At 33.0% G+C, this 18,995-nt stretch overlaps 1 protein-coding gene across 1 annotated transcript; it reads left to right on the forward strand.

The window, feature by feature from the left end:
• Positions 1 to 12,758: 12,758 nt before the first annotated feature.
• On the forward strand, positions 12,759 to 14,378 carry LOC149543682 (C4-beta,C20-epoxidase-like). Its single transcript, XM_089796310.1, has 3 exons — positions 12,759 to 13,309; positions 13,387 to 13,720; positions 13,819 to 14,378. The coding sequence occupies exons 1-3, from the start codon at positions 12,918 to 12,920 to the stop codon at positions 14,077 to 14,079; spliced, it is 987 nt and encodes a 328-aa protein (XP_089652436.1). The 5' UTR covers positions 12,759 to 12,917; the 3' UTR covers positions 14,080 to 14,378.
• The last annotated feature ends 4,617 nt before the right edge of the window (positions 14,379 to 18,995 follow it).

An 18,995-nucleotide genomic window follows, 5' to 3' on the forward strand; every position in this document is an offset into this window, starting at 1 on the left:
TAACAAAATGTTCAATTATCTCCTTAGCTATATCTATAATATGTAAATATCATATAAAATTTGTCCAAAATGATTTACACAAGTATTTGTGCCATTAAAAAATATATATGCTAAACTTGGTTTACTTAGGAATTGAATATCATAATGCTTGGTCATAAATAACATTCATGCTATCCTTTGGCTTCTATAGACATGGAAGATACTAAATCACTTGGCGTAAACTATCTCTTATTTTCTCATTTTCTTTATCTATTACTCAACATATATCATGATTCGGTCTATACTGGGAAGCTCAACAACCTTTGACATGTTTGACATGCAATGAAAATATAAAAAATTCCATGTAGCTTAGCCTTTATTAGGTAGTTGGGTCATAGTGATGATCAACTAATGCTCCTTGGAAAATGACAAAGTGTTGGACACTAATGGGAAACAAGGCTTAGAGATCAACAATCTCCCCCTTTGACATGAGTAGAAAAAATACTTCTTCATGTCTTAGCAATCCATTCAAAATAAAAAATATACTTTTCTATACACAATAGATGTACATGTCTCTTCATACTTGTGATCAATGATATCTTATATTGATTTTTTAAATCTCCCCTTGGATGTGTTATTTTGATTGCTGATTTCCCCCTTGTTTTTGACACTTATGGCTTAGGATTTTTACGGGTCAACTGGTACTTATCCAAAAAAATTTTTTTTTAGTAAAATAACCTCTAATCTAAGATGCCATCTTGATTTTCTAGTTCCAGTACCTAAATCTAAATTTCTAGCTGGGCAACCAAAACAACTAAACTATCTATAATGGAGAGATGGGGATTTCTCTTCACTAAGTCTTGTGCAAAATATAGTTCCTTCTGTATTACCTCCATATGATGTAGAAACATGATTTGAATTAAAATCATATTTTTTATAATGTCTTTATCATTAGACATCAACTCGGCTAACCTTCCTTGACCAAATATCAATTTGTTATATGAATGAGATCTTAAACTTGTATTCTTGCTAAAAGAATTAGCACAAGCCTTAAAATTTGTTTGTAAATGATCAATTGAGTGTTGATTCCATTGTAAAGAAATGAATATTACAAAATTTTATAAATAATGGATGAATACCTATTTTAAAGCTCAATCTATTTTATTGCAATCTCTATTAAGACTTTCTCCAAAATGTTTTGCTCAAACTTTTCTTAGACCATCTCATCATTCTTTCACTGGTCTCTATATCCTCATTATTTACCTTCTCAACTATATGAAATTATTATTCAAAAATTGGTTTTTCCTCATTTACAAAAAGAATATTAAGATTATCTAGAAAAAATCTCTAATGTCATGGAGTATCTACTTCTTGAACTCCCTCTTTAGTTTTTCTTGCTTTGTCTTTCAACTCTTAAAAAATAATCATATTTTTTATTTGCTCCCATGTCATAGTATCTAGGTCATATTTGGGAAATGTGATCTTACCTCATCTAGACTCACTAGAGTTTCTAGTGACTCAAAGTTGGAATCCATCAACTATGACCATGGGCTACTGACACTCAACAATGATATTTGCAACTATTTTCCCTTTGCACTTGGTCTAGGTGTTTTTTGTTTAGTGGAAGTATTCTCATGTTTCATAGATGTGGTTTGTGGAAAAGGTTTAACATTTAATGTATCAATATGAAAAACACTCAAAATTTGAACAAGAGAATTGATAGCCTCTTGCTTTTTAGGTTTCTTTGTCTATACCTACTTAGATGGCTCAGCCTCCTTATTTTTGTCAACATTAGTATCTGGTGAATCTTTTGCAAAATGATCTACTTTACCTTTCTCTTCTTCTTGCCCATCAACTACATGAGTGAACTTTGGTACCAAAATAATATGTTTTCCTTGTTTCTCAATACTCATTTCTGGAACAACTATGACTAATGTAACTTATAAACCATCAATTAATGCACCATCCATCCTTGGACACTCTTGTATTTTTAGAAAAATGAATTGGTGCATGGGAGAGGGGTGCCTAAGGTGTTTGTGTTTGCATTCTCTGAATCTTCCTCAAATAGGATATTCTAATTATGTGGTGATGAATCAGGGACATCATCTATAGGGACAACATCTTGTTGTTCACTCTCTCCATCCTTTGTACTTATTTTCTCTACCAAATTATTTGGTGTATCATAATCCTCTTGATTATCTAACTCTATAGCATCTCTCCCTTCTTCATTTGTCTCCTCTACTACTGATGAAAGTAACAAAATAAATTCTTTCTTCCATATCAAAATGCTCTCTTGTCCAAAATCATATACCTTATTCATCAAGATTTTGTATGTCATTATGTTTGGCACAAATTTATGTGCAAAATATCTTGAGGAAATGGACATAGGTGTCTTCACTAAGTCAAGGATTGTTTGAGCCAATGTTATTTCCCATATTTGTCTCTTAGTTGATTATGCGAGCACTTTCACTTTGCATCTAATTTATCATATAGATCTTCAAGAATACCTTTACCTAATTCTATATGAGTATATATGATTTTTTTCATGATATCTAACATGGCCTTTTCAACTTTTTCTTGATCTTCCTGATTTTAATAATTATATTTAATTTGTCTAAAATATGCTATGCCAGTTGAGTTTCTAATATTTGCACATACCTGATCAATTGTCATAGGAGGTTCTCTGGGTACAATTTGTATCTTTCTCATGTCATTAGACTTGATTTTTTCTCCTTAATTCTCCTCTTCATCAAGTGTGACAACCAATTTCCATCTAGGCCTCTTTTGTGGACTCTACTCAGTCTCATTTGCTTGTTTTCTCTTTTTTGGGCTTTTCTTTTTCTTAGTAAATGAGGGTTGTGTTGCCTCAGATCTTGTGATGATCCTCCCCTTAGGCCCAAGTACAAGAGGTGTAAGTTTCTTCTTTGCACATTTCTTGAGATCCTTCATCATTTTAGAATCAACAATCACATTTTTCTTCTATTTAGTTTCCTTGTGCTAGGAAACAACTAACTCTTTACCCTTAGATTCTCCCTTCTCTTATTCTTCTTTAGAAGATTCATCTTCACCTTTTCCTTCTATTATCAAAAGTAGTCCTTTAACAAGTTTTCCCTCAAGATTTTAAATCATTTTTTCCCTTTTCCTATCCATATTGGGCACTTTGGTTTGCATCACCATTCTAAGCTTGGCTAACTCATAATTGTTGAAGGGCTTGATATTCTTGTCAATTTATTCAAATAAGAGTGTAGTAACTGCAGTAGTGAATTTATCAACATTCACTTTGTATTGTGTACGTCTCAACCATGCTACCCTTGATAACACTACCTATACATAAGTATAAGTGTCTACCATGAAATAAATATCTTCATAGTTATGTTCTACCACGGATTGTTAGATCATCATTTTGATCTTCATCTTTTTCTTAAACTCCTTAAGGAATTATCCATTATATAGTCTCAAAGATCTCACCCAATTGTTCAATGAAAATATTGATTTTCTCTATGATAGGTCTGGTTCTATCCATATAATAGTTCCAATAGTAGGAATTGAATTTTGCACATAGCAAAATATACAAATTAGCAAAGATCCAAACTTATAAGAAGTATTCTAGGATTTTCTTATTACTCCAAGATTTTATGATAGTTGTTACAGTTGCAACTTGGTCAGGTCATAGCTAGGATGTTTCTTTACAATCTTGTAACCTAGGTCAATTGCAATGCATGGAACACTTTTTAGTCATCTTGAATGATATATCTTATTTGCAACTACACGCTTTGCAAATTCAGCAACAAGATCTTTAATTTCATCAATTAGCATTCCTCTATCATTCAAATTAGCCTTCATTTGATCCTTAATGATGTTATTTACTACACACCTCATTATTTTTATCCTATCCAGGGTTGGACAACTAGTTACTCGATGAATTATTGCTTTATTAATCTTGATCAATTCACCTCCAAGCTACATTTTTATATCATATACTTAACTTAGTATAATCTTTATCCATTCCACTTTGAATACTTTGGAAAATACTAGGGCACAACTAAGCCCTTTCTTGGCCACTATCTTCTATTCATCTTTCAAAATTCAATTGTGACATAACTTGTCATATGCAGCTCACAACTCATAATCTCCAATTTTTTAAACTTACACATGCAACACAATTGAGCATTGTGCACCATCAAAACTTTGGGTAAAATTGATGAAAGGGCACCAAATCTATCTCCATTCATCACAATATTAGGGCATGCATTAAACTTTGGTGGAGGAAATTGATCATTCGTCACAATTTGTGTGTTTCTTTCCTTCAACATCTCTTTTTTAGTTATAGACACATGAAATGCCATTTCAAAAATAGGGTTTTCAAACTTAACTTCTACAAATTCAAAATGAACTATAAAAACACTTCACACCTTACTTTTTTTTGCAATTTTTTCAATGGAACACTAAGATTCACTCATATGTTTTACTGAAATCACCTTTGAATTGCCTAGATGCACTAAATCACTTTGTAAATGAAATGAACTTCAAAAATTTGATATAAACCTTCAATCTATCAAATTAGAACTTCAATAAATATGTTTTACTATAGTTGGTGCATCACAGTTGTCTTAGCCTTAACATAATAATATGTTCACACTTCTTTCCTCCAATCGCTCAATCTCCATTGCTTAGCTTAGTCAACATATTAACTTGATTCTATATGAACACTTAGATCAAGTGGTATTCCTCAGTTGCTATTGCTAATAAAATTGATGCTTGGCATCTACTATGCATATGAATTATTTTGCTCAATTTGTTTCTTAGATATTTTCGAGTGCCTTTTGATTCAAGTATATATGGACTTTCAACCACATCTCTAGTTAGGAACTAGTGTTTAATTTATCATTCAAGTCTATAGATCCTTACATATCTTCTTTGCTTAATTAGAAGTGGTGTGATCACATGATCCATGGGATTGGGTGATATTAGCTTCACTTGACCCACTACTTCCAACTTCTACTTCCTCTCTCAAGGTTTGATAGCTCTCTTTACTTGTTTGTTCTTGGTCAACTTTTCCTTTTCCTTTGATGTGTCCATTGTTTGGTGCTAGTTTTCGGGTCTTGTAGTTCTTACTGATGTGTTCAACCTTGTGACAAATAAAGAAAACTAGGCTTCCATTTAACCATTTATCGTAGTTTCCTCTGAAATGTGTCTTAATGCATCTTTCTATAATGTGACCATACTCTCTACAATAATGATAATTGTACCATGTGTCAAAATCCCAATTGTAAGAGTTACCTTGATTAGGTGCATGTGCTTGCTTCTTAGATTTCCAATCGGATTTTTCTTTAGATCTGCATTCTTGAGCTCTATGTCCATATTTTTGATAGATGTAGTAATGTCCTCCATATCTAGGTGCAATGGGTGTATTACTTGTCTTTGACTTACATTCAAGTCCTTGGTCTCCTTGTTTCTTGCAATTAAAGAAATTACATGTAAACTTTGGTTTAAGGTTTTTCTTAAAAAACTTGCTTCTTTAAATGTTTTTTGTGTGTCCCAACTTGCAACAATGATGACATATAGGTTTTCCTTTTGATTTTGCAATATTTTTCCTCCACTCTTGGATGATTCTCCTTCATAAGATGAAGAGTGCTTGATATGTCATAGTCCAAAAGTATCACTAGATGACACTGGTGATGTCATCAGTTCTTAAAAATATCTAATAGCTTCACTAGGTTTATTAATTATTTCTAGAATTTTCCTCTCAAATATTAGCTCATTCCTCATTTAATCAATTTGTGATCTCAAATTCTTAATTTCCACGTCTTTTCTCTTCAATTCTTGATTTGTACATAAAAATAGATTCATCATGTCCAACAGATTGTTTTTAAGCTTCTACAAATTAGATGACATTTCTTCAAGTCTAATAGGCATATTTATCTTGTCTAGTTCATCATTGACTTTGTATTATTCAGCTTTATTTTTCTATTTAGTCACTTCACATAGTCTTATGAATTGGATTTTATGTTCTCTCTTAAAAATTATGACTTCTTCATACAGAATGATATTCATCTCAAATAGATCTGCTATTGCTACATAACTTTCACTAGAATTTCTATTATCTAACATTCCTTAGGTATCAACTTCTTTCTAAATTTTTCATTTTGTTGAATGACCATATCTTTCCTTTTCTTTAAGGATTTCCTTAACCCCTCTTGTTGCTTCAAGTTGTTGTAATATAATCTGAATATCAGTTATCTAATTCTCAATAGTCTTTCCTAATTAGTAAGCCTCCATCTCCAAGATATGATCTCTTAAGTTGTTAGACTTCTTATAAGAGAACTTAGCTCTAATGTACCAATTTTTGGAAGTCTTATTGGGAGGCAACATACTAAGAGGGGGGCTAAATTAGGATCGATAAAAGATTTAACTCCTTACAAAAAAGTAATAGATTGACTGCATTCACTCCTAATCCATTTGATGTCTTAGATCATTCACCATGTAAAACTATAAAATAGATCTAACTATGCATAACATCAATCAACATGAAAAGTAAAATGAAACATATAACACAAAAAATTTGTTTACCCATAAACCCTCTAAGGTGAATGTAAAACTAGGGTGGGGATGACACCACCAAATATCCACTCCTGTATCAATAAAGTTCTCCTGTAAGGACTATAATTTTGATCACTTCTGATGATCTATTCTATAAGGGTTCTATCCTATTAAGAGCTTTACAAGACTACTAATTCTACCTTGATTAAAGGATTTGAACTCACACTCAAGTAAACACTATGTTCTAGGAGATTTAATTAGGTCTATTAAAACCACTCTCTTAAGAGATTTTCCTTGATACACTAGTTACAATGTCTTAGTATCTGATCCTTCAGTTAGTACTTGATGCTAGATTAGAAATCTCCTCTTTCCTTTTTTGAATTGATCTCCTTATCTGATTTGAATTGTTATGTCCTTCACTACCACTACTAGGTTTCCCTCTCAAACTTATCCTTCCTTCACTCTTTTCTTATCCTTCACACACATACACAATCATCCTTTGCAAAGATACTAATTTAGGACTTGGTCCCTTCTTAAATAGAGAATCGTAGAAGGTTCTATATTATAATCAATGGTCTAAAATTCATTATTTAGCCTCTTAGTCCTTCTAATTTTTTGATTGGTTATTCTTCCTTTCCAAGGATTGATGTCCTCTGACTAAATGTGTAATTAGCTCCTTATCTATCTCTACAATCTAGAAATATCATATAGAATTTGGCCAAAATGATTTACACAAGTGTTTGTGCCATTACAAACACATATGCCAAAAATGGTTTACTTGGCAATTGAATATCCCCACACTTGGTCATAACTAACATTCATGATGTTCCTTGAATTCTATAGGATTAGTCGATACTCACTCACTCAGCATAAAGTATCTCTTCTTTTCTCAATTTCTTTATCTATTACTTAGCATATACTATGACTCTGTAGACATCAAAATCTTAGAAACCATTGACTTGTTTGATATGTAATGAAAACATAAAAAAGGCCATGCAGCTCTACCTTCATTAGGTAGCTTATTTGTAGCAATGGCTGACCAATTCTGAATGGAAAATGACTAAGTGTTGGCCACTAATAGGCAATAGGGCTTATAGATCAACATAATATGCTCTATTAAGAGCTTTTAAAACTATTGTTAGGTGTACCTTGTTATACAAGTTTCTTTTAGATCTATTAGGATCTTTAATCTATTCGGAGCAACCTTGCTAAAGGATTTCATCACTCTCATCTAAGAAAGCCACCTTCTTAGAGGTTTTTTAAAAAATTGATTAAGGTCTCCCTTTCAAGGGATTTAGGCTACTGCAATAGTAGGAAAGTTACATTAATAAAACTGATATGTGATTTTCATTGTCTTTCTATATTAGATCTAGTAAAGATCTTCAATACAAAAACATAACATGAACTAGTCTTTTACAATTGCAACACATTCTCTACCTATGTACTCTAATAAATTTGTCTTCCTTTTTCTTTCCATCACTTCATCCAATCACAACATCCTCAGTTTTATTTTATTTTTCATCTTTATATGCCACAAACCCTAAACCTAGATTTGATGATCACAAAGACATCTTTCCATCTATGTAGAAACTTCTAGAATGCTCTTCCTCCTCTTAATCTAGGTCTTATCTATCTCAATTCTTTGATAAAATATAACATTGGTGATGAGCCTTATTCTCTTGTAATCAAATGAGACAATTCACCATGTAAAATGACTTCCATTGATTATTCTAAGTATTACCTGATAAGGTTCCTTTCTAATTTTCACCTTAATTTCTTGTTGCGCCAAATAATATATTTGCTAAAGATATTGTAAAAACATGAAATTGCATGTCAAACTTTTGACATCAATGACAAATGATATAATTGATGAACAATACAATACATAACTTCTCTTTCTTGATCAACAACTTGTAAATCAGTTATGTCAACATAAATATATATCAATTTATCAAATTAGATTTAATTTCTTAATTACAACTCTAGCCTATCCATCCTTTGTCATGAGGGCTATAGAAGGGTGCAAATGATCACACTACTTGGGAGGGTCTTAGTCTACAAAATGGTCAAAGAGAAATCCTTAATCTTGTGTTCTCAAGATTTTCCTGGAGAATAAGTGTTTGATAGACTTTTTATAGTAATATTTGCAAGTGGAAAAAAATTTCTCTCTAGATCTTGGTAGTCCCTTTGGCATCATGATTCAAGTCAACTTTAGCATAGACCCTCTTTTAGGGTTAACAACATTAAAATTGATACCAATTGTAGCTATAGGATTGTTTACCAAGAGGGGGCATTTGGGTGGCGAATCAATAATCACCAAATTAACAATTTTCAAACTATCTACTGATAAGATTCAGTGATACATATAATGTTATCATCAGCTAAGTGTTCTTTAAACCAAAATAAGTAGTAAATTCATCCACACAATATTAACACCAGTATATATCTTGCGTAAACCCAATTTTGGTAAAAACCATGCTTTGAGAACATTGTTGATAAATGTCGCACTCTTGTGGAACATGCTCTGTAATGATCTTACTTGATTAAGGTTTATAAATACTATTAGGTGTACCTTGTTACAAGATTTTATTCTAGATCTATTAGCATCTTTACTCTATTAGGAGTAAACTTGCCAAAGGATTTCAACACTATAATGTAAGAATGTCACCTTATTAGAGGTTATACAATAGACTGATTAAGATCACCATTTCAAGGGATTTAGGCTACTACAATTGAAAGAAAGTAATAGAAATAAAAGTGATTTGTGATTTGCACTATCTTGCTATCTCATATCCAATAAAGCTCTCCAATACAACAACATACCATTAACTATTCTCTTACAATCACAAAAAAATCTCCACCTATGCACTTTGATAGCTCTATCTTCCTTCTCCTTTCTATCACTTCATTCATTCACAACAACCTCTCTTTTCATTTCTTTTTCATATTTATATGCCATAAATTGTAAACCTAGATCTGAGGATCACAAAGACATCTTTCCATATGTGTAGAAACTTCTTGAACACTTTTCCTTCTTTTAACCTAAAGTTTGTCTTTCTTTCTTATCCAATAAAAGATAACTTCACCTATGATCCTTATTCTCTAGTAATCTGATAGGATAATTCACCACATAAAAATGTGTCCTTTGATCATTCCAAGTATTACTTGATAATGAGGCTTTGTTATTTTCTCCTTGGTTCCTTAGTGCTCCAAACAATATATTTTCTAAAAATATGGTAACAACATGAAATAACATGTTTTTGTTATTGTGGATATTGATGCTCATGTTTCTCCTGGGAGGGCTTTGGGAGCTCGTTTTGGTGCTACCCCTTTCCCTTTTGTGGTTACTGATGTTGTATGCACTTTAGTGGGTTCTCTAGATTGGTAGATGGCTACTAAGAAGGTGGAGGATGGATGGACATCAATTAAAGGAAAAATAATCAAATTTTCCAAAACATCATTTGACATGTCTTTACATTTTTAGAAGATTGGGCCAAAATGATCTTGTTGGTCCTTTCTTGTGTTTAGCTAGGTTGGGTTTTTTCTCCCTCCTAAAGGGAACTATGGTGACTTCCTCTAGCCATTTGGGTGGTGTTCCATAGTTTGTTATAAGATCTTTCATTGCTATATCTTTCTTTTCTCTTTGTACAAGGTTTTGGGTCATTTCAAAACTTGATTTTACTTAATTAAAACATGAAATAACATGTCAACCTTTTGACATCAATGATAGAGAGTATAACTGATGAAGAATACAATACATATCTTCCCTTTCTTCATCAAAAAAATGTAGATCAATTATGCCAACATAAATATATATCAATTTATTAAATTATATTCTAATACTCTATTTTAACTCTAGTCTATCCATCCTTTGTCATGGGGGCCTCAGAAGGGTGCAAAGGATCAAACTACTTCGGAGGAGTCTAAATCTACATAATGCTCAAAGAGAAATCATTAATATTTTGTTCTAAAGATTGGCATTGGAAATAAGTATTTAATATACCATAATATAGTAATTTTTTAGAGTGGCAAAAGCCTCCTCTCTAAATCTTGATAGTCTCCTTGACATCATGATTCAAGTCAACTTCAACATAGGCTATCTTTTAGGGTTAAGCATACAAAACTAATTAGAAAAAAAACAACCACCTTTCTAATGGATTGGGTAGTGGTTTTCAAAAAAGGGTCAATAAAGAAAAAATGAAAAGGTTTTTTTTTTTTTCCAAAATAGAGACCTTGATATTCTTCTCATTAGAGATAGAAAAGTCTCATCACCATGGCTGAAGAAAAGGAATAGAGGATTAAGCATACCAAGACTCATGTTGTAAAATTACCCAAACAAGGTTGGACTTAACAAAGCAAAAGAAATAGAAGCATTTGGTGAGGTTCTAACACCATTGGGAGTATCCCATGAGGGGCCCAAGTTTTAGCAACTCGATCATGAATTATGCTATTAGATGGAACCCTCTCCATTAAATATTATATCAAAGTAAAGTAATCAAGCCACTCACTTGCACTATAAAAACCTTAAGCAAGAAAGATGACATTAGGGGTACTAGAACTTCTACCTCATGAAGGATGTTAGGGACAAATTCCAAATTATTTGTTTGTGGGTGTGATGGTCTCTAGTCACCAAAGCTCTAACACCAATATCAATTCATAGACTTAGGATTCTTGTGGATATTAAAAGTGTAGAAAATCCAAGTAAACTATATTGTACATTGAAACAAATAAAATCCTATTAGAGCACTTTTCCAAACTTCCAATTCCAATTCTTATTTTGAAATTTGACTTTGCAAGAAGAGAGTGAATTAATTATGAAACTTGATGCTTACAACCTTTGTTTTAGTGGATTGGGACTTGCAGGCATGGCTACGCAATAGGGTAAAAGCACAACCCTGTGTCACCTTTTATAAAGAAACGTGATATCAAAATGTGACAGTTCAACATTAATGACAAAAAAAATGGTATTTGTGTTTAAAATATGAAGATGGTGTAAACTGATGAAATGTGTAGAATTGGATGAATTTGATGCCTATAATTTTTATAATTTTTTTGAGTAAGAATTTATTCATTTTATTTTCTTTTGAATTTCCTTTTTTAACTGGAAAAAATATAGGGTGTAGTTCTCGTCAAACAAGTATATGCAAATCATCTTTTTTTGTTTTGATTTGAAAATATCTTATAGTCGACATGTATAGTTAGTGAACAAAAAAAGAAATAATCATTTTTTATGTATATTTTCTTGGTTTTTTCCAATAGTTTTTTTCTCCCGTCAAAACTTCCCTACCAAATCTATACCTTCTTGAAAAAAATTACATATTTGTGAAGAGGATTCTCTCCTCTAGAGATATATGTAATTTTTAAATTTATTTGATATGATTTACTATTTTTTTTCCTTTTTTGAGGGAGCATCTTCTGAAATCTTGAAATATCGACTTATAATATTTTGAGATTATAACATATTATAACTAATAAAAACACTCAAACATTTATATAATGATGATATTAAATCTAAGATCTATAAAAGGGTATTTTTAGTTTTTGAAAAAAATTGAGTTTTGATAGAGAAATGAGATTTGACCAAAATAGGTTTTGGTATCATAAACGGTGACACAGATCTGTGCTTTTACCCAATAGAGATACAAAGCATGCGAGAAAACCAACCCAACAAGAGCCACCACAAAGTAATTTTATTTTCTGATATGGAATCACGGTCCAAATTACTAAAACCTCTTCAGGTAAGAACCTAGGACTGATGAATGTCCATTCCCCCAAATTCACTCAAAATATGATCCTAATGTCATCTGTTATGATGTCATAGTCTTGCATTGAACTTGCTAAAAATAGACTAAAGATGGTGCTCAAAATTTTGATAACATTTTAATTTATCAAAATTGATTCTAACAAATGGTAACGCTTTAAAACAAAACAAGATGATATATCAGATCCTCACGTCTAGTGGCATAAAATTCCACAAGGAAACGGCCATCCCTCATCACTGACCAGGACAAGAGAACCAAAAATGTCATCGCCATGTTGTGTGACATACTGACACTAGAGCCAATCCAACTATTCTACGACAACATAATTTTGACAAGACATTCACTCCCCACCGAACATTAACCATACCTAAATATATGCGGTTTCTGGTATATGTACAGCTGGAGTGAGAATAATTGACAACAACGCTTCGTGTCCTTTCATTTTTGTCACAATGACACCCACTTGCATGTGATTCCGCAAGTGGTCAGCCGTCCTACTCATATTCCGAAAACTGCAAGAAGACGATTCCTAACCCTCAACAATTAGAGCAGAACATAGAGTTATGAAGTGGAAGCTAAGTTGGGCCTGAGATATCAGGCATAGTTCTGCTCTCCCTTTCCTTCTTATCCTCCATAATGGCTTCCTCTTTACAAAATGATATTCCTCTCCCTCTTATTGATATTACCCAGTTTCAGTTAGAGTTAGAAAGAGAAGGACCAAACAATCTACAAAACCATGAAAGCGTTTCAAGAGTCAAGGAAGCCTGCAAAGAATGGGGAATGTTCCGCCTTGTAAACCACGGCATTCCACAAAATCTGCTACAGAAAGTGGAGTCTGTTTCTCATCAATTATTTTCCACGCCAGCAGAAGCTAAAGAGAGAGCCGCTGCATGCAATGCAAAGAATGGGTATACCAAGTTTCCTACAAACGAGGTCCTTGTCTTCAATGACTTACCCATCTCGAACTCGGTGCCAGATGTCTGCAAAAAGATATGGCCTTTGCCTGACGGAGAAACAGCAACAATATGGTACATACTATTTTCCATATCCTTTGATGATGAGAAATACTTGCTTTATATTGATTGTGTTATTCCTCTTTCTGTAGCCGCGAGACAATTGAAACGTATGCTGCTGCCATTTTAGATCTCGCTAAGACGACCAACAAAATCATTCTCGCGAGCATGGGTTTGGACATAGAGGTGTTCTACAGTTCTGATTTCGAGAAAAACACAGGTAACCTGGCTATAAACCACTATTCATGTGAGGGAAGAATATCTTTGGACGAGGCAGCTTTGCCTCCACATACGGATCTGTGCTGCTTTACAATCCTTTACCAGGCCAACCACGAGGGTCTCCAGATTAGATCAAATGAAGGGAAATGGTTGAATGTGAAGCCTTTATCGAATTCCTTTGTTGTCTTTGTTGGTGACTGTCTCAAGGTATGTTGAATGCCTCTTAACAACGTTTATGATTTGAGTTGATAGAACATGGAGATTTCATTAACTATATAGAGAGAATAATAAGGAGTGTACTGCAGGTATGGAGCAACGGCAGATACCAGAGTGCAAAGCATCGGGTTGTTCACAGTGGATGGAAAGATCGAATATCAGTGGCTCTTTTTATTAACTTTCCAGAGGAGAAGGAAATATGGGCTCCATCTGAGGTTGTAGATGATGATCACAATTGCAAGAGGCTGTACAGGCCTTTCACTTTTTCCGAGCTGCTACAGGAGTTTGTAAAGAGCTGGGCGACTACCGAACCGAGATCTATATTTGTTGACCGATTTGCTCGCATCTAAGCATTCCTGCGCTCTGTTTCGGATGCGTTAATTGCATAGTTTAAGAGTTACTACCTCTGAACGCATTAATTTATTCGTGGGATTCACGTAAAATTAAATAATTGCCCCAAGCCTGCATCAGTCGGCAGTTCAAATTAATCTATTGTTGCAAGCAATGACAGAGTACAGCTATTCAATTTCATGTTTATTGTACTTGTTCTCCCACGTGTCAATTATCGATTCGCATTATAGATAGATATTGGTAATCAATTGTTCTAAATGTATTTTTTATTATATAAAAAAGAGTATTTGAATGATAACATTGCTTATTTGTTCAGGTTTTAGTTTATTTTAAAAATTTGTTTAGCAGGTATATTTTTCATAGTCATCACTTTATAATTATTGTGAATGATATAAATTTTGTATATATTGTTACATTTAAAAAAAAATTAATCTAATATATTTTATAATGGTTTTAAAATATTTGAAAAAATATATCTGATTGTTAATCATTATTTAGGAATCTTGTTTTAAGACAAGACATTACAACTTTAATATAGTCTTTTAATAGTAAGATTTTATTTCACAAATTTAATTGTAGATTAATTTCAAATTAATTTTAAAAAGTAATACTAAAAGATAAAATATTTTAATGTTTAGAGGACAATATTCCTAATTTTTCTCTTTAAATAAGTGGAAGACATGAGTGCATTGATATTACTCTTTTCATATATTATTCAAATGTTTTTAACACAACAACCAAATGTTAAAGAGTAGGTGGAGAACATTTGATACTACTGAAAGACAATCTCTATTAAAGAGGAGTCATTAATAGCATATAATCAAATGAAGTAACAGGGCTTATATCATAATGAAATATATATATTTTTATATAGGAGATTTAGACTGTTGCAAATAGAGCCGCATTATTGAATACCATTAAAATAATATAAGGGAAAAATCTAGATCTCAATAATATGGATTTTATAACATCTAGTAAATGATAAGACATGTAGAATAAAAATTTGAACTGTCTAGATTATTAAATATATATTCATGATTTCATGTTAATAGCTTAAAGAAGACAATTGGAATAAGATTTTAAACCTCTAAAAATTTGCAAGATCTTAATGAGAAGGTAAAAATATTTTTGGAATTTAAAATAATTGTAAAGTATCTAATAAATAGAAGTAGTTTTCTAATACATATGCAATATAGGATGATGTTCATGATTTTTAACAAGAATGTAACGATCATGTAAATTTGAATATCTATTATATGTGGACGAACACGATACACCTATAACTCATACCATGCATTTGGACATGTGTAGTTAACTTATAACTAGAAAAAGTTTTAATTCACGTGTATCATAGTTTAAATAGTTTTACATATATGTAGTTAAGCCAACATGGAGATTTTACAAGGCACACATATGTTATATTTAGGAGAAAATGGCTTGTTTATATTTACAATATTGTGTATTATTTTTCTATTTCATTTTCTTAAGGTTTCTACGTCAACATGACTTATTAAAATTATTACACATTTATATGTAATTCCTATTATCAATTCTAGTATATAAGCTTTTGTAATCTCCCCTTATGCATGCTCATATAAAAGGAGGGATTATTCTAGAACACATGCTAAGATATCAACAAATGGTTTTTTTCTACAGGATTCTTGTCAAACTTGGATGATAATTTGCCCATCAAAATCACATTTCTCTAATAGGAAACACACAATCAAGAATATTAAAAACAACAACTATAGAAAATAAAATTAATGAACATTACACATAGATCTTCCACTTTATTATCATCTGTTAATTATTGGTAGTTGGACAACTGTTATTTTTGACCCGGAAATAGCAGTAGTATTTATGGGTAGCTTGGATAGCTATTCTTCCTTACCTAAAAATAGCAGCATTAGTTATGGGTAGTTTGGATAGTTGTTTGTCCACTTGCTGAGAATTAGTAAATGGTTCTTATGCGAGGATAATTATTTACTAATTTAGTGATTTCCTTTTTGGGCACCTTGCAACCAATTCTATTATTGGCTATTGAGTTATCTTAATCTCAGCCATTGGTTTGATTTAATCTTGGCTACTGGTTTTCCAATAGAGTAGTATAAAAAGGGGTCATTGTGTCATTTGGAAAAATAAGTTTTGTAGAAGCATTTGCAGTGATAGCAAATTGTCTTGCAGTATGAGCAAGGGCACAGTGTTAGTGTGAGAATAGCAGTGGGGAATATCAGCGGGAGAAATAGGAGATTGTCAGAGTTCTACCAGTGAGAGGAAAGGAATTTTGTATCTCTTGATTTGCTAAAGTTTAATATAATTCCTCATTTGTACTGGTTTTTCCTTAGGGGTTTTTGCAGGGACAATTTGTCTGAAAATATTGTGTTCATTGTGTCGTGAATTTCTTTCCGTATTTTTTATTGTTGAAGTTGCAGTTATGTTATTTTTTGATATTAAGCTGTGAATTTATTTCCAACAGTTTAACAATCATTTACAATAGGAGATTAATAATTAGTGACTGCAATAGTGTTAATTTTCACATGTTATTAGAGCATTGTTGAGGGTAGAAGATTTTTTCCCTAGGAAATAAATTTTGATCTCTTTAGATTTATTATTGCTTTAATCCTTTGAGATAGTTTCAGCTGGTTTGAGAGATCAAGACAGATTGGATGGTGCCTCAAATTTTGGTGTCTAGAAGGCCATGATTTTTTTTATTGTTGGAAGAGAATGGTATCAAGGATTATGCTACCAGTGTTGTACCTGTACGAATGGATGCAACACAAATTACAACATATAAGAAGGATGATGCCAAGGCAAGGAGGATTATCCTTGATGGTGTCAATGATCATATTGTTCCACATATCTCAGAGCTAGATATGGCGAATAAGATGTGGGATACCATTCTGAATCTGCACCAAAATGCTACCAGCAATAGGAAGATAATTCTCAGAGAGAAGCTAAAGAATACCTAGATGAACCAAGGAGAAGACATTACAAGTGAGCTCACTAGGCTTATACTTGTCAAGGATGAGTTAGCAGTTGTTGGAGATAGTCCCAGTGATGACGAGCTAGTGAGAATAACCCTAAATGGGTTTACTAACAAATGGAGTGTCTTTGTTCAAGTTGTCAATGGATGAGATACTTGACTGAGTTGGGATTGACTATGGATTGATTTCACTCAGGAGGAGTTTAGACTAAGTCTTCTCAATGGGTCCAACAAGAGTCAGAAAAATGAGGTGGAATAGAAGAACGTTTCCCTAGTAGGGAAAGGGAAAGCAAAGAAGGGATCTAGCAAAGGATGAAATTCACAAAGTGAGAAGAAGAAGAAGGACCTTTGTAAGGTCAAGTACTTTGGATGTCATGAGTTTGGGCACTATGTTAGTGATTTCCCAGAGAGGAAGAAGGGTAAGAAGTAGGTGGTAGCTTCAACAATTGCAAAAGAACTCTCCAGTAGAATGGAAGATGAGTTTACACTCATAGCTTGTATGGTTAGCTCAACATCATAGTGTGTTTGGTATATAGATAGTAGGGAATCATTTGATATTATAGGAGTTAGAGAGTACTTCTCTAGTTACAAGGAGGAGGACACCAACATCCAAATATCTATGGAAAACTTGTCCAAACTCAACCCAGTTGGGAAAGGGACTGTTTAATTTTAGAGGGAGAATGGAAAGATAATTCCACTTCATGATGTGTTGCATGTGCCAGACTTAGGAATGAATTTAATTTTTGTATCTATTCTTCAAGATAGGGGGTATAATGTACTCTTTAGAGGGACAAATGTGTTGATTAAGTACAAGAATTGGAAATCACCCATAACTATTAGAGTTAAGAGTGGTCACCTTTATAAGTTGCAGTTTGATACTCCTAAGGCACTCATGAGCAGCAGTAATCCTAGAGATCTTGGAGAGCTATGGCATAGGAGGATGGTCCATATTCATCATGGATCACTTAATTTTCTTCATGAGACGGTGATAGGTGTGCTAGAGGTGAGCACAGAGCATGATGATGTATGTAAGGCATGTGTGTTGGGGAAGTTTGCAAAAGAATCTTTTCCAAGTTGTGACACCAGATTTGAGGGTGTTCTTGATCTAGTACATTCAGATGTTTGTGGACTGATGTCGAAAAAATCTCTCAGAGGATATGAGTACTATGTTACTTTTATTGATGATTTCTCCAAGAAGACCTAGATATAGTTCTTAAAGACCAAGGATGAGGTTTTTAGTTGATTCCAAGAGTTCAAGGCCCTTGTGGAGAATTTGAAGGGAAGAAAGATAAAGGTTCTTCAGTCAGATAATGGAGGTGAGTACAAAGGGAATGTCTTCCAGTAGTTATGTACTAGAGAAGGAATCAAGAGAGAGTGGATTATTCCTTACAATCCACAATAGAATGGAGTTGCTGAGACGAAGAACCATTCTATATGGGAGGCAACAAGGGCTATGCTACATGACCAAGACATGCCCCATTAATTATGGGCAAAGGCATGTACTACAACAATCTACATTCATAATAGAGTTCCACACAAGGTGCTAAGGAAGATGACACCAGAGGAGGCTTTCATAGGGAAGAAGCCAAATGTTGGTCAATTTAGGATATTCAAGAGTTTGGTATATTGTCATATTCCTAGAAATACATGTACAAAGTTAGATTAGACTATAGAGAGGGGGTACTTTGTTGGGTACAGTGAGACCTCGAAGGCATATAGGATTTTCATTCCAGGGACTAAAAGAATTATTGTCAAATGTGATGTTAAGTTCATGGAGGATAAGACATTCAAGAGATCTAGAGATTTTCCTGTAGATGATCAGAGTGAGTAGCCAACAGAAGGTCCAAAGCCAAGCCAAGGGTAGCAAAGCTCAAGTATAATTACCAGTACAAGTGTAGGCTTAGGTAGTGAAGATTCATAGAGTACGAAGCA

This window comes from Cupressus sempervirens, chromosome 8 (assembly GCF_028749045.1).
Source record: "Cupressus sempervirens isolate cs-2001-9-10 chromosome 8, ASM2874904v1, whole genome shotgun sequence".
Taxonomy (NCBI): Eukaryota; Viridiplantae; Streptophyta; class Pinopsida; order Cupressales; family Cupressaceae; genus Cupressus; species Cupressus sempervirens.

Coding starts and splice junctions, on each gene's coding strand:
- LOC149543682 (XM_089796310.1), top strand. CDS start 12,918: ATGGCTTCCTCTTTACAAAATGATATTCCTCTCCCTCTTATTGATATT. Junction 13,310..13,386: donor GGAGAAACAGCAACAATATG/GTACATACTATT, acceptor CTCTTTCTGTAG/CCGCGAGACAATTGAAACGT. Junction 13,721..13,818: donor TTGTTGGTGACTGTCTCAAG/GTATGTTGAATG, acceptor AGTGTACTGCAG/GTATGGAGCAACGGCAGATA.